The sequence below is a fragment of the Passer domesticus genome, chromosome 6 (genome assembly GCF_036417665.1).
Source record: "Passer domesticus isolate bPasDom1 chromosome 6, bPasDom1.hap1, whole genome shotgun sequence".
NCBI lineage: Eukaryota > Metazoa > Chordata > Aves > Passeriformes > Passeridae > Passer > Passer domesticus.
In genome coordinates, this window is record NC_087479.1 from 32,289,720 (window position 1) to 32,305,859 (window position 16,140).

The 16,140-nt window shown below is 41.5% G+C and overlaps 1 protein-coding gene across 1 annotated transcript; it reads left to right on the forward strand.

The window, feature by feature from the left end:
* Positions 1-2: 2 nt before the first annotated feature.
* Positions 3-15,901, forward strand: THBS1 (thrombospondin 1). The gene is made up of 22 exons (XM_064424181.1): positions 3-149; positions 312-406; positions 1,126-1,703; positions 2,182-2,257; positions 2,506-2,702; positions 2,875-3,000; positions 4,546-4,639; positions 4,990-5,163; positions 5,535-5,711; positions 6,014-6,187; positions 6,360-6,487; positions 6,605-6,757; positions 7,253-7,471; positions 7,960-8,067; positions 8,453-8,612; positions 9,002-9,120; positions 10,808-11,042; positions 11,424-11,651; positions 11,863-12,134; positions 12,596-12,693; positions 12,804-12,943; positions 13,570-15,901. The coding sequence occupies exons 2-22, from the start codon at positions 337-339 to the stop codon at positions 13,575-13,577; spliced, it is 3,534 nt and encodes a 1,177-aa protein (XP_064280251.1). The 5' UTR covers positions 3-149; positions 312-336; the 3' UTR covers positions 13,578-15,901.
* The last annotated feature ends 239 nt before the right edge of the window (positions 15,902-16,140 follow it).

The window sequence follows — 16,140 nt, forward strand, 5'->3', positions numbered from 1 at the left end:
CGCGGCGGCCGGCGCCCGCAGAGTCCCGGCAGCGCCGCTATAGCTGCCCTTCGTTGCTCGCCCTCCCGCGCCGGGACAGTCGGGGCCGCCCGCGGATATTGCCGGTACCGAGAGGCCGGCGCTGACCGCCCAGATCGCGCTTGCCGCAGGTAAGTGCTGGAGCGGCTCCCGCCGCGCTCGCTGTCCCGTCCGAGGGCGGCCGGGGACACCTGCGCCGTGCCCGTGCCCAGCCTCCCCGCCCGAGGGAGCCTCGCTGGCGCCGGTCGTGGGTGCGACGGCAGCGCGGTGACCTTCCTCGTGTGTGTCCCCAGGCTGGTTCAGAGACAGACCTTTGCCATGGGGCCAGCGACTGCTCTCTGCCTCCTTCTGCTCGTGCTCGGCGGCTCAGAGACCAAGCGCACTGCAGGTAAGGCCAGCTCTGTGCTGGTACCGGGGGCAAAAATAAAAAACGTTGGTGCCTGTGTAGGCAGCTGAAGTTGTGCTCGGTGGTAAAGAGCTCCAAAGCTCTCAATGAACAAAAGCGTTTTAACCTGAGCATCAGCTAGTTGGGAACAGGAAAGTTCTCTCTGGTGTGGAATTTGTGTAGCCTTTGGAAATAGGAACGCAGAGTCTCCAGAACTCGAGCATGTAGCTTGTCTACCTCTGCGATGAGCAGAGCAAAGGAGGGACATGATTTAGGAACAGCCTGAAGAAGGAATGGGGTAGTAGACTGCTGTCTTGGTGACAGAGAAGCTGCTACTGTGCTGCTGTCGCTCAGCTAGATTATACAAACTCACTTTGACATGTCTCAGCATAGGAATATTGCAGACTGGGCTTTGCTGTCTATTTCTGTGCTCCTAGAGTGTAATGAGGTGCCGGAACGGCTGCTACCTTTGTGTGTCAGTCAGCGGGTACCTGGCACTCCTGTGCCGACTGGCTCCTGTACAAGAATGCACATGTACTGCTGCACAGCAGCTCCCGGTGGGACTGCTGCACCATCAGAGCTACTGTCTGTGCTCTGGTGTGAGGCACTGTGCCTTGCACGATGTGCACCAGGAGTCAAAATGTTAAGTAATCCTGGGAGATTTGCACCTACTCAGCCTCTTGTCCGTTTCTCATGATGTTTGTCCTGATCTCTCTCTGCAGAGTCCAGGAATGATGATAACAGCGTCTTCGATCTCTTTGAGCTCATTGGCTTCATGCGGAAGGGAGCCGGGCGCCGGGCCCCCGGGGTGTACCTGGTGAAGGGACCAGAATCCTCCAGCCCTGCTTACCGCATTGAAGATGCCAGTCGCATCCCTGCTGTCCCTGACTCGAAGTTCCAAGACTTATTAGATGCCATTCATGCTGAGAAGGGCTTCATTCTCCTGGCCACTCTCCGGCAAGCCAAGAAGAGCAGAGGCACACTGCTCTCTGTGGAACAGAAAGACGGCTCTGGTCATGTCTTCAGTCTAGTATCAAATGGCAAGGCAGGCTCCCTGGACCTGAGCCTTTCTGTTGATGGCAAGCAGCAATTAGTGTCAGTAGAGGATGTCTTGCTAGCTACAGGACACTGGAAGAATATCACCCTGTTTGTGCAGGAGGACCGAGCTCAGCTCTATGTGGGGTGTGAGAAAATGGAGAACGCTGAACTGGACATTCCCATCCAGAACATCTTCACCAGGGATCTGGCCAGCAGTGCCAGGCTCCGTATTGCCAAAGGGGGAGTCAATGACAATTTCCAGGTAAGACTTTCCCTTATGTTTTTGCCTAGACTTTTCAGTCATCTGTTTTGAAGGTGCATTACCTACTCAACGAGCCTAAATAGCAACCAAGACCTCTAAATCTACTAAATTTTACTAAAGCAGTTTCAAGGGTAAACCATTAGATTTGCAGGGATGGAATATTCTGCAGCAATAAGAAGACACTGAAGCTTCCAGACAGGTAGTTGCAGCTTCACTGCTCAGCTTCTTATAGGAGATTCAGAAATCCATGGGTTTTTTCCTTCCTGCTTGGAGAGTCGCCAAGTCCTTATGCTCAAGGATAAGACCGTTAGGAAGCAGGGCTGGTTTTTATTAAGGAGAATAGAGCAATATGTTTCACTTCTCTGTCTGTCTGTCATGAAATTGCTCTGTAAGATCTTGCATGACCTTCAGTCTCTCCAAGGGTACTTCTTTCCCTTGCAGTTGCTGCAAGTAGCTGTAATTCTTCCTCTGTCCACAGGGTCTGCTGCAGAATGTGCGGTTTGTGTTTGGAACAACTCTGGAAACTATCCTGCGGAACAAAGGCTGCTCCAGCTGTAAGTTTACAATCTTCTGAGTCCAATGACCTATTCAAAATAAGATTTCTCGTTACGTTAGAAAGACAAGTTGAAACAGAACTCAGAAGTATGCTGACATGCAAATCCACATTGCATAAGAAATAAGATTATATTTCTGCAGGCACCCTAATGAATCTGGTGGCAGCTGTTTAGCAGGTGTTAGCCTGGAATGATAAATGCATCTGGTATAAAATGCATTTACTTCATGTCTGTTTTTTTTCTCTTAGCCACTAGTGCAATCATTACTTTGGACAACCCCATCAATGGTTCCAGCCCAGCTATCCGCACTAATTACATTGGCCATAAAACAAAGGACATCCAAGCAGTCTGTGGATTTTCCTGTGATGAGCTGACAAATATGTTTGTGGAACTGCAAGGGCTACGTTCCATGGTTACAACACTTCAAGACAGAGTTCGAAAAGTGGTAAGTGATGGTCAGCTTCATGGCATCTTTGATTAACTAGCACTTAGTGAATTAATTATAACCTGACTTTTGAGAGCCTGTGTAAACAGCAAAATATTTACTTTGACCTTTGTGAAAAAGGGTATTTCTGTATTAAATCCTAAATATCTTATTTTTGCTTCTCACCCCCAAGACTGAAGAAAACGAAATCATTGCCAAAGTAGTCCAGATCACTCCTGGAGCGTGCATTCATAATGGAGTCTTGCACAAAAATAAAGAGGAGTGGACTATTGACAGCTGCACAGAATGTACTTGCCAGGTAAGATTCCTCACGTTCACAAATCACCTGAATATAAACTCATAAGCTGGAATTAATAGATATTTATAAACTGCATTATTTGTTGGAAAAAGTGAATCATACACAGAACTGAGCATACTAGAGAAGCCATAGGATTACTCAGTTTATTTAATTCTACTAGATCTCTGCTATAAAGGCAGCTTCCATACCTTGTCTCAACCGCAGTATTCTAAAAATTACATGAAACTCTGAAATTATATGTATCACTCTGATACAGCCATTAATGGTTTTAGCTCCTTAATTTGGGGAGTGCCTGTATTCTTTAGTTTACTGATGGACTTATATAAAAGTCAGTACCAACGCAACAAATGTACAGTACTATCAGCTTTTCTAGATCTACCTTCTGTCCTCACTGAACCTCCTGCTGACTTAGTACTAGAATGTCTTTTTCTACTAAGTAAAGGCGCTTAAACTTGTGTTTTTTTTAATCTAGAAAATGCTTCTAGGTGTGTCCTATTAGCTTTTACAGATTATATGGAACAGCAATCCCTGTTGGACTTCAGTTTAGCTGTTTAAATTCCCAGATCACCTGGCAAGATACTTAAGCTTTGTGTTTCACTTCTGCTGAATGTTGTAAATATACACAAAACATATACAGTTTCAGGATTTCTTTAAATTATTTGCTTGTTCCATTTAAGTATACCTTAGCAAAAGCATTTTTGGGGTACCAGTCTACCAAAGAGTGGTTAATTAGCATGCCACTCTTTAGAAACTAAAAGTCAAATATTTGTATATGTGCAATACAAGGCAACTCAAATTCTGTGTCTACTTCTTTAGCTCGCTATGTCTTTTGTCTTGTAGTCAGCAAATGGTACTGTGACTTTTGCATTTGCCTTGTTTCTACCAACCTGTTTACTCAGTGTTGGCTGTAATTGCCTTAATCTAGTAATTTGCTTGGGGAGATCAAAATAGTAATCATGAGAGCATTCTCTTCATGACCAAGCTGCTACCTTCAAGAAGCAAAACTACAGACTGCCCTTTACCTCTTATTGAGATTGGGGGTGGGTGTTCTTAACCTGCCTGTTCGGCTTACAGATCAAAAACCTCTAATTATAAGTTACAGATTGCACAGCACTTGAGCAGAGTCCACTAAACTCATTTTATCTTTACCATATAATCAGCTTAAATTCATATTAACTAAAAAGAAAGTTGGCTTCTCATTCTTCTTACATTTCTTTGAAATCTGACCTTGTACTTTGAGTATCACATAATAGTCATTCACTTGAGCTGGCATCTGCTAGCTACTACTGATAAACTTCTGCAGAACAAAAATATTTCTGCATTTGACTAAAAAATAATGGGTGAGAATAGAAACTAGATGAGGTTTGCCTGAAAATACCTGGGACTACCCCTTGGGTTGTATTTTAGCTCTAAATACAAGGGTCTCTGCTTTAGATATGCTACTGGGTCTTAAAGTTCTGCAGAAAAAGTCCCTATTTACTTACCCAGACTCCAGACATTGTTTATATTCTACTTGGTAACTGTAATTCTCACAACTCTTTATAGAACTCTGCCACTATATGCCGGAAAGTGTCCTGTCCTCTCATGCCTTGTTCCAATGCCACCGTGCCTGATGGGGAGTGCTGCCCTCGGTGCTGGCGTAAGTGCTTAATACTTTCACAGTCCTGTAGCAGTTGTTCACATCTAACTAGACACATGCTGTTCTGCAGTATGCCAGAACTAGATATCCAAGGGTAACCTTGTACTTCTGGAGTAGGTTAATCTGATGTGTCTTTGAGGCTAATCACTTACATGATACAGGTTCAAATATTTTCTACAATATGAAACATACTGAAATGTTTGAGTTCATGGCCTTTATCTTAAACAAAGAAAGAAGTTGCATGTGGCTTCTGAGGACAGTTGTGTCCTTGTTTGCGGAGAGAGGGGTGGGAGAAAAGATATGGAAAGGCATCTACCTGGAGTCTTACCGAGAGATGTATGCCTCTGCAGCTAGCGACTACGCAGACGATGGATGGTCTCCTTGGTCTGAATGGACCTCATGTTCTGTGACCTGTGGGAATGGGATTCAGCAGAGAGGCCGCTCCTGTGACAGTCTCAATAACCGCTGTGAAGGCTCCTCTGTACAGACTCGGACTTGCCACCTTCAGGAGTGTGATAAGAGATGTAAGTACTTAATCTGCTCATGCTGGTAGTAAAACAGAGGCTGCTTTTATTGGCTGAATGTTAAAAGCAAGGATTACCATGTAGCTCTGCCACTGGCATGGATCCTTGGCGTCTAGCTTTAAGGACTTGTATTAACAAGGTGGAGGGGAGCAGATAGTTAATGCAGTAAACAGGCATGTTTGGGCACTGCTCCCAGGATGAAATGTGATGCCAGTTTAGGTATGAAATTTCCCTAGTTGCAAAACTTTATCTGTGACAGTCAGGAGGCTATCCATTACACGTGGAGTCTTTGGTCCTGGTACTGGCTGTATCCTAGGTGCTGTACAGCTGAAGTGTTCAGAAATTATGAATAACAGAAATCTGTCTTGTAGTTAAACAGGATGGTGGCTGGAGTCACTGGTCGCCATGGTCATCATGTTCTGTCACTTGTGGCACGGGCATCATTACCAGAATTCGTCTTTGCAACTCTCCAGTACCACAGCTGAATGGCAAACCTTGTGAGGGTGAAGCAAGAGAAAACAAAGCCTGCCAGAAAGATCCTTGCCCAAGTAAGTGTGTCCTGGTGGTAACTAGTAATTGATATCTTAAATAGTGAACATCCTGAGTAGTTATTAAGTAAGCTTGTTCTATTATTTTTCTCTCTTTAAACTTAGAGGTGGACTATGTAAAACTTCACAGGTTAGTTTGATGAAGTTATTTTTATGCCTCTTCCACAGAGTCCATTAATTCTGTCATTTATGTCAGAACAATGTCTGAACTGCTCTCCCTACAAAAGTCCTTAGTCAGGTAGAAACTAGTTGTAGCACTGAATTTAAAGCTATACATGTTTTCTATCTTCTTTTCCCTTTAGTTAATGGCAACTGGGGACCATGGTCTCCATGGGATGCTTGCACAGTGACATGTGGAGGAGGACTTCAGAAGCGAAGCCGTCTCTGCAATAATCCTGAGCCTCAGTATGGTGGGAAGACTTGTGTAGGTGAAGCTAGAGGAACTCAGGTCTGCAACAAACAGGACTGTCCAATTGGTGAGTACCCTGCCCATGAACATCTGAAGGTTGTTGATAATCTTGAAAATACCAGTGTAAAGTCTGCAAACCTCAAGTGCTAGCATTTTAGACCAGGATATCAGCCAAATACACTATTGTAGCATCATGGTAAAGCGTCCTTCATCACAACATTTCCTTGCTTGTTCCACAGATGGGTGTCTGTCTAATCCCTGCTTTGCGGGGGCTGTGTGCACCAGTGCCCCTGATGGCTCCTGGAAGTGTGGTGCCTGTCCTGCTGGCTACCATGGTGATGGTATTCACTGCCAAGATATTGATGAGGTAAGAAAACTGTACTTTGCTCCTTGAAAGGGAACAAAAGAAAACTGAAAGGGAGGACAGAATCACTGTTTTATAATGCTAACTGTTGTTCTCCTTTATCTCAAACTCCTATTTCAGTGCAAAGAGGTTCCTGATGCCTGCTTTGTCTTCAACGGAGTGCACAGGTGTGAGAATACTGAACCTGGGTACAACTGTCTGCCCTGCCCACCACGTTTCACTGGAACACAGCCATTTGGCCGCAGTGTTGAGGATGCCATGAGTAACAAACAGGTATTGTCAATTTGAGAATTGTTCTGGCTTACAAAAGCTCACAAAGTTTCTAAAAAAACCAGAAAACACCTATATGTTCTAGGCAAAAGAGACTTGGAGCATTTAATAAAACACTATCTTTGGTTCAGAACAGAAGAAGCATTGACCAACTTATTTTGAAGATCAAAATGAGTTTTAAATATCATTATCCTTCTCAACCATGTAGGGTTCAGAGGTTACACATAATTTTAGGAGTAACTCAGGAGTAAATCAGTATTCACTAATGATACAAAAGTATGTGCCTCATATCTTAGTGCTTGGTTCCATTTGATAATACATAAGGTTTGAGCAAGAAAAACAATTAGTGCAGAGTGGTACTGGAGTTGAGGACTGGAAGAAAGCCATGTATGAGGCCTTTTTTTGCCTGATTGATTAGGAATTGTATTTGAATCTTTGGGGGAAAAGTGAGGGATAAACAATGTTTTCAGTGGGTTTAATTTATTTGTGGTCTTCTAGGTATGCAAGCCACGTAATCCATGCACGGATGGAACACATGACTGCAACAAGAATGCCAAATGCAATTACCTTGGCCACTTTAGTGACCCCATGTATCGCTGTGAATGTAAACCAGGCTACGCTGGCAATGGCATAATCTGTGGAGAAGATACTGACCTGGATGGATGGCCAAATGAGAACCTGGTTTGTGTTGCCAATGCTACTTATCACTGTAAAAAAGTAAGTTTATCCTCTTTTACTATCTGCCATTCTAACAGCCTAAGCTATTGAATTATTTTCTCTGCAAATAACCTTCTAGGTATAGAGGAGATGTAGGGATACCATTGTCAAGGCATTTCTAGGAGGTTCTTGCTGTTGCTGTATTGCTTTATATATTCTTGTGTTATGGGAAAAAATTAAGCCTGACTGATGTAAATGTTCTAGGAAGATTCTAATTTAGGCCATACCTATATCAGCTTTGTTCTGATAGCAGTCTCCAAGGGAAGAGCAGCAGGGTAAAATTCTCCAAAGCAAGTTAAAAATTATTTAACTGTGGCTTTCTAAGACTTATCACTGTAATGACTAGCTTGAGTTGAGAGAATTACAGTAAGGTTACTCCTACCTGATTGAGGTGTTACAATTTTGCCTAATTATTAGATTTTACCTGCTCAAATCCATATTGTAAATATATCAGGAGTGAACATCTCTGTGTACTTCTTTCTTTGTAGGATAACTGCCCCAATCTGCCTAACTCAGGGCAGGAAGACTATGATAAGGATGGGATTGGTGATGCCTGTGACAGTGATGATGATGACGATGGCATTCCTGATGACCGGGTAAGGAAAGAGAAAAAAACAGGTTTTGAGAATGTGGCTTTCCCACTCCCCTTCCCAAAGCTGGGGTCTAGCTTCTGACCTTAATCTTAAGAGAGGACCATAGGAAATTGCTGGCACTGACAGCTATCCTAGAAACCTTAGATATGCATAACCATGCAGGGAAACTTTCTGCAGCTGTTTGAGCTGTGGAAGTGAATTTTCGTTTTTCAATCAGCCATTCATACACTCATGCCAGCAACAGGGTGTTTTGAGATAGTAGCATCTGAGTTCTAACTGTTTCCGCACCTTTCATTTCTTCTTTCATGTAGCAGTACAAGCGTAAGTAGAATCTGGTTAAAGCTTTAAGTTGACTCTTTTTAAAACTTGGCTTTTCTCATTTTTGCAGGACAACTGTCCATTCATCTACAACCCACAGCAGTATGACTATGACAGGGATGATGTTGGTGACCGCTGTGACAACTGTCCGTACAATCACAACCCTGATCAAACTGACACTGACAACAACGGAGAAGGAGATGCATGTGCAATAGATATTGATGGAGATGGTAGGTGGCCTCTGATCACTCCTTTAGATGGTTTTCTAATCAGCCATAAATCAAATGAACACAATGTAATCCTAGTTTCCTACCAAAATTTCATCCCTGAATGCACAAAAGATCCCTTGTGGTGTTTTCAGGACATGAAGACTACTGAAGGAACAGTTAGAGCTAATGGAAATTCACTTTGGAATATGTACATTTTGGCACAGTTCAACTCTAGCTCCATTCCCACAAGGCAGTAGGAGCAGAAGTGTGTGACAGACCTAGTGATGATTCATGTTTCAAAGCTTTTAAATGCTGCTCAAAATGGTTTAAAAAAATATCAAGTGTGTAGTGGCTTTTTACAGTCCTTTGCAGCATTTAGATGTCTGACTTTCATTCATGAACTTTTACAGGGGTGCTTAATGAAAGGGACAACTGCCAGTATGTCTACAATGTAGACCAGAGGGATACAGACTTGGATGGTGTTGGAGATCAGTGTGATAACTGCCCACTGGAACACAACCCTGACCAGGTAAGGGATTTGAATGATACAAGCTGAGGACTGGTGTGCTAAAAAATACAGCAGGTTTTGTGTTGTAAAAAATATTGGAACAGGTTACACCTGAAATTTGACTTGTCACAAATCATTCTTACTACTTTCCCATTTGGTGCCTTTATCAAATAATATCCCCTCAAAGTTTGAACAGCTGCTAGGTATTTTCTGAAAAGTAGCTGTAGTGAAGATCTGTGAGACTACTGCATGTGCTTGTTGCCCAAACATTTCTTAGGTTTGTCAGTTGTGGTGATGCTCACAACGAGAATATGAAATAAGTTGGGAACATTGTGTAAAATGTGGGTAGTTGAACTACTCTCTTCATAGCCTGTAGTGCTGTGTTCACTTAGACACAAAGTTGTTCTTTAAACTTTGTCCCTACGCTTGAAGCCAACTGCATTTCAGAAGATAACTTTTCTAGCAGTAAGTAGAAGGCAGCACAAGTTGCTTTTCTCTAAGAAAAAGGCATATTCTGACACTTGTAAAATTCACCTTCATAAAAATCCAGGGCGATCCAGACTCTCAGATGACTTACTGATTCAAAAACTGAAGGCAGAAGTAGATAAGCCTGTGACATCCTGTCAGTTAAAAGACTAAGTTTAATAGCTTCAGGGATATAACTGGACTGCTTTAAGGGTTAGAAAAGCAGTTGCAAATCAGTGGAATGTAGTGTAGTGTGGCCATGTAGTCTAAAAGCAGTGTTACTTGAAGGATTTAAACAGATAATATAAAATATCTTAGTCATTGTCACTTGCTTTATTACTTCCCCACTTGAGGGAGGGAATTGCCTGAAGATCTTTTGAGGCAGCTGCTTTCAGGAAGATCCTTTCTCTTGTGACTTTGAAATTTTAATATGAGACACTAATGGCTTTCCAAACACTATCCTAATCAAGTTCTAGAAGTGGAGATATTAGATTTCAAGTGCCAGAATTAGTAGCTAATCCAACAGTGTATGGTATGCCTTCTGTCCACACCAGGGTCACCCACCTGTGTTCACAAGACTACTGGGCTAAATGTGAGGCAACCTCAGGGATGATGGGATTGTTTTTCTTAGTTCAGGAGTTGATTATGCAAATGACTGCCTAAAATATGTGATCAGCAAGCACACTAGTTAGTTAATGCTGTCTGTCACCACCATGGGAACAAAATTGTCTTGACTGATGAATCAGGGTGCATGAAGAGCATTTATGATAGAGAAAATTAAGCTGTAGTGTAGAGGATGTAACACCAAGCATAGGTAGACTGTTTTAATATTAGAGTCTCTGCTGACTAAGTACAGAGTAGTCCAGCCCTGAACTGGCCCTTGAAACCACATTGCTGCCAGGGAAGGTAGGAGATAAAGCACCCTGCATCCAGTATGTTAGACTAGTGGCAGAAGAGGCATGTGGCAAAGGCACAAGATAGCTGATGACAATACCGCTTTCTGATGCTGTGAATTCAAATTAAAACCAGAACAAGACTAAAGTAGCATAAAACCAGATAGCACAGGCAGTTTTAAGTGTGTATTAATCCACCCACTTAGCTCCACCCATCCATCTTAGCTGTTGATAAAGCAAGCAGAAATCCCAATTAATTCTATGTATTAAGACTCCTCTTTCAAACACTCCTATCTCAACCTTCTTTAAGTGGCCTTTTAAAATGTTTTTTTTTTTTCCTCCTCTGATAGGAAGACACCGATTCTGATCTCATAGGTGATCAGTGTGACAACAACCAGGACATAGATGAAGACGGTCATCAAAATAACCTTGATAACTGCCCCTATGTGCCCAATGCCAATCAAGCTGACCATGACAAGGATGGAAAAGGTGATGCCTGTGACCATGATGATGACAATGATGGTATCCCTGATGACAAAGACAACTGCAGATTGGTTGCCAACCCAGATCAAGCTGATTCTGATGGTAAGAGAGCCAGTATCATAATGACATTTTAAGAGTTTCTTGCAATAGTTGGATGCTATTTTTTTCACACTATTTAATATTGGGTAAAACTAAGTAACAAAAAAACAGAATGTCTGTACCAGAAAAAAACTCAGAATGTTGTTTTACTGCTTCTCAGGAGTAAAGATCAATATAAAAATGACCACATATCGAACTTACTCTTAAGGCACTCTCAGGCTGGAGTGAAAGGGCATTTATACAGTAGCTGCTGTGGCTTCTGTCATCTGTCTGCCAAGTACCTGAGCAGTCAGAGATCTGCAATTCAGACTTGACTCCCAAGCTGTATGACTCAAAAGCAAACAGTGGTGGTAATAAAATAGTAAAATTACTTTCATCCTACAGGTGATGGACGTGGAGATGCTTGCAAAGATGACTTTGACCAAGACAATGTGCCAGATATTGACGATATCTGCCCTGAAAACGTGGAAATTAGTGAGACTGATTTCCGAAAATTTCAGATGATTCCTCTGGATCCCAAAGGAACATCCCAAAATGATCCAAACTGGGTTGTTCGTCACCAGGGTAAAGAACTGGTTCAGACAGTCAACTGTGACCCTGGCCTTGCAGTTGGTAAGGGAAAAAATGTAACAGGCACTGTTGTTTGGAGTGGTTGGATTTTTTGTTTTGTTTATTTGTTTGTTAGTGGGGGTGAGGGGGGTTTTGTTGGGGTTTTTTTTAGTTGGGGTGTGGGAGAGGAAGAGGACCTAAGTAACTATTAAGTTGTTGTTTAAGAATTGTAAAAAAGTAGCACCTAAAACTTTATTCTTTGATGTCCCCATAGGTTTTGATGAATTCAATGCTGTGGACTTCAGTGGTACCTTCTTTATCAATACAGAAAGGGATGATGATTATGCTGGCTTTGTATTTGGCTACCAATCTAGCAGTCGTTTCTATGTTGTCATGTGGAAGCAGATCACCCAGTCTTACTGGGACTCCACACCAACCAAAGCTCAAGGATATTCAGGTCTCTCCATCAAAGTTGTGAATTCCACTACTGGTCCAGGAGAACACCTTCGTAATGCTCTGTGGCACACAGGAAACACTCCTGGCCAGGTAAGAGTGGCACCTACTAGATGCTGAAGTACTCTTAGCATGATAACATGAGTATTCCAGTGCAATAACATACTCCGCTGCATAAGGCAGGCTGTTCTTCCAGCAAATTAGATACTTAGAGGGGGCCTGCACATGCTGATCATGTAGGCTTCTTGGCAAATACCAATAACTTGCTAATTTTTCCTAATCAAGTAATATATTATACACAATTAACAGGATTGCTTGCTGCAGACAGACTTCCCAGCAGCAGTGAATCAATTGTATGTGGGATTGTGTTGTAGCTTCCCGTTTACATTTTTTAAAAGTAAATTTAAATGCAGTTGATTTCTATTATTTCTATTTTTAGGCTATTACAGAGCCTAATGACTTATTTGCAGCCTTTAATAATAAGGCACCTTCATGTCAAAATAACTGCTGTGTTATCTCTGGCCTTTGGTTGATAAAAAAACATTCTTTCACAGGTGAGAACTTTGTGGCATGATCCTCGTCACATAGGCTGGAAAGACTTCACTGCATACAGATGGCGACTTAGCCATAGACCAAAGACTGGCTACATCAGGTGAGCATCATCCTTTTATCTGAAGTAAATATCACAGGAGAAGTGGATGTCTGTGAAAATAAACCTCACAGGACCTTGTGAAAGATGGCTGAGCTGTTGTCTCTTTGTAGGGTTGTAATGTATGAAGGGAAGAAAATCATGGCAGACTCAGGACCAATCTACGATAAAACCTATGCTGGTGGTCGGCTAGGATTATTTGTCTTCTCTCAAGAAATGGTGTTCTTCTCAGACCTTAAATATGAATGCAGAGGTAAGGATGACATTGCATTTAAGAGATCCTATATGAGCTGGTTCAAGGACATAAGACATAAGAGCCAATGGGGAAAGTTGAACTGTGATCTTTCATGATTAAGGTTTGAACAAGTTCTGCAGGCAGGAACAGGACACCATGATACTCTTCACAGTTAAAAATTTAAATATATAAAATCTAAGTATATTTCTATTAAGTTATTTCAAAGTATCAGAAATCCATGTTGAGTTCCCAAAATTAAATACATCCTGACTTTTCTTTGAAGTGCTGGTTAGAATGAATGAGCACATCTGACAAAATCTAAGGTAGAAATGCAATATACTGACTTTAGCAAGTAAAAAGCTGATTTGCTTAGAAGTAAGCAAAGCAAAAGGTTGTCCATGTATTGCAGTCTTGAAGTTTAGTGGAGGTAAGTGCATACAACTAGTTCCAGCTGTCCTAGTCTTCTGAATTGTCACTTCATTATGTAATGGTTTCATAGATTAGATTATGAAGTCGTAACTCAGGGAAGTACCTAATTGAAAGTACTTTCAAATTTCTCTACAAATGTCTCTGGGCATTAATGACTTGGACATAATAATGCATAATACACAGAAATATTTAAATATATTTTCCTTTTTTCACAGATTCATAATCACAAGATTGTTGGATTCAGAGACTATTTAAAAATGCTGGTAATTGCACCTTTTGAAACGTTTAGCCTTACAAATCCTGGGACCATTATATTATTCCTTCCTTTCTTCTTTCTGCATAAATGCGGACTCGAAACACATGACCTGCCTCAAGAGAATGCTTTTGAGAGAATGAAAGTGAGAACATACTTGGTATCTGACCTCTGCTGAAGTGGAAGGAAACAAATGTGTCTTGCAAATGAGAATTGTCACTGAACAAGCACACTTCTTTCAGTAGGAAAGACATTTGTTTGCTGTTTTTCACAGTGCAGAGTCACTGCCTCTCTAACTGGAGGTCCCATGGAGTAGCATTTTGTAAAAGAACATCTTTGGATGTGCTGTGGACTACTTAAACTGAAGACCTTTCATTGTGTGGGGACGAGGGAGTTTGGGTGGGAGGGGGAACTCTAGGTCTTTCTTTATGGGGTAGAGAATTTTTTTAAGGAAGGCTGTGCTACTTTGGTTTACATCCATTTAACTTGGAGAAACTCTTTTCTATGTCATACCTTTCAGATAAAACATAGCCTTACTCTGTGGTGAGCTAGATCAGCTGCTGTACTACACAGGACAAAACAGAGATCCTAAAACTGATTTCTGTCATGGCAGGAGGGAAAGAGGATAAAAACTGGTACACTGGATCACACCAGCTTTGGGAGAACTGGGATTTATGATTAGATTCTGTTTTTTCCTGATTTAGATGCTGGCCTTGCTTACCTTCAAATGTGTTCTTTCAGATATGGTGCCAGAAAGCACCACCATCTCAGCTAGCACTGTGCTGTCCTTCAGGAAACCAGCACATGCTTCACTTTCTATGGTTAAAGAGGCACAAAAATAATGTAATGAAAACATTCCTTTTCTACATGCCATAGGTGTTTTAAACCCCTCGCTTCTTTAGAGGGGAGGAAAAGGGGCCTGTAGATAAAATTGTAAAATATTTATTTTTGCCTATTCTTGATGTTATAATGACTGAGGGATTATTGATTAAAACAACAAGAAATGCGTCAAGACTATCCACCTAATCATTGTTACAAGTCTTCATGACTGTAAGATTGTAAATACAGATTATTTATTGTCTCTGTTCTATACTGAAACTAGAGAGGGTTTAGTTGAGAAAAAAGTCTTGTCTGGAGCAGATAGTGGTGATATATTTGTTACAAAGAGCAATTTTCCCATAAAGGCTTTGAGGCACAAGGAAAAGTGAGGGTGTGGGCAATGGGATGTTTGTTTTTCTCAGTCTGAGCTCAAAGCTTTTCCTTTCTTTGTGCAAGGCAGTTGGTAGCCTGGCAGGCAACTATTGTGCAGTGCTAAAATTCAAGTCCTTTTAGATAGTAGCAGTTTCTGTCCCATCCATAGCACTAGAGGTGAGGGAATGCCATTCACCCTCTCAGTGTTCTCTGGTGCTGAGAAATGTCTGTGATGCTTTACCTCTGGTCAGTGGCCTAGCAGAGTCAGGAGAGCTGTCCTGAGGAGATGGCAGTGGGAGGCATGAGGACAGCCCTCAATAACCCTGTAAGAGGCTCTCTGGGCTGCTGCATGCTCAGATTGGAACTAGTGACATGCAGCTACAAGAGAAGGAATTCATCACAGACTCGACAATTTCAGGAGCTCCTTGCAAAAGAGGGAGAGGCCTTGATGTACATTAAAAGACTGTTTTCCCCAACAGAAGGGGCAGCATCCTTATACCTATAATATTTCCTTGTCTTTTCAAAAAACAAAAAGAAATGAACATGGTGAAAGTTTTACGTACAAATATTACCTCATTGTTGTGTGACTGAGAAAAACCTTTGGAGCAAGCAGAGTTCAAATGTCTAACAAATTTTAAAGCTACTGTAGTACTAAAAAGTTAATGCTGTACATAGTAAAAATTTCTTTGCAGAAAATGTATTCCCAGAAAGGAAATGGCATTGGAAAAAAAAAAGTCAAATACAATTTCTAATGTTGTATTATATTTTTTCCTGTCATCTTGTATACCATTGCTTGTATTTTTATAAATTATTTTTCTTATTGCCATTGTAATAGTTAATCACATAATTGTGTAGATAGGCTATTTAAATAATTTATCATGAAATGCTACCTGTAGAGTTAGTATTTCTATTTTTATAAAAAGTTTGCACACTGAAGATTTTTTTGCTTCCCTTCTCCCAATGTTTTTGCTAGCATAATTTTCTAAGAACATGCTTTTTTTGTAAACATTTTTAACCATTTTTCCATTCTAAAGTTGTGTAAGTTGTACAATAAAGCTTCTTACATACAAAGAACAATAAACCACCAAGGACATTTATATTTATACCTTTGTGCTCTGGTTTTGTTCATGTTTTGTCATACATCTCTGGATCACTGATGTGTTATTTGTGTCAAATCTGAAGTCTTCACTTGAGGACTTCAAGCCATGCTGCCCTTGACACAGCCAGGAGGCAGAACAGTCTCTGAGTGACTGCAGCCATGCCCAGCCAGGCCTGCTCCCTTTCACATGAAAAGAGGCAGCACATTGGCTATTTGCAGGGCCTGCTGCAAGACTCTCACAAC

Coding starts and splice junctions, on each gene's coding strand:
- THBS1 (XM_064424181.1), top strand. CDS start 337: ATGGGGCCAGCGACTGCTCTCTGCCTCCTTCTGCTCGTGCTCGGCGGC. Junction 407..1,125: donor AGAGACCAAGCGCACTGCAG/GTAAGGCCAGCT, acceptor CTCTCTCTGCAG/AGTCCAGGAATGATGATAAC. Junction 11,652..11,862: donor TGACCCTGGCCTTGCAGTTG/GTAAGGGAAAAA, acceptor ATGTCCCCATAG/GTTTTGATGAATTCAATGCT.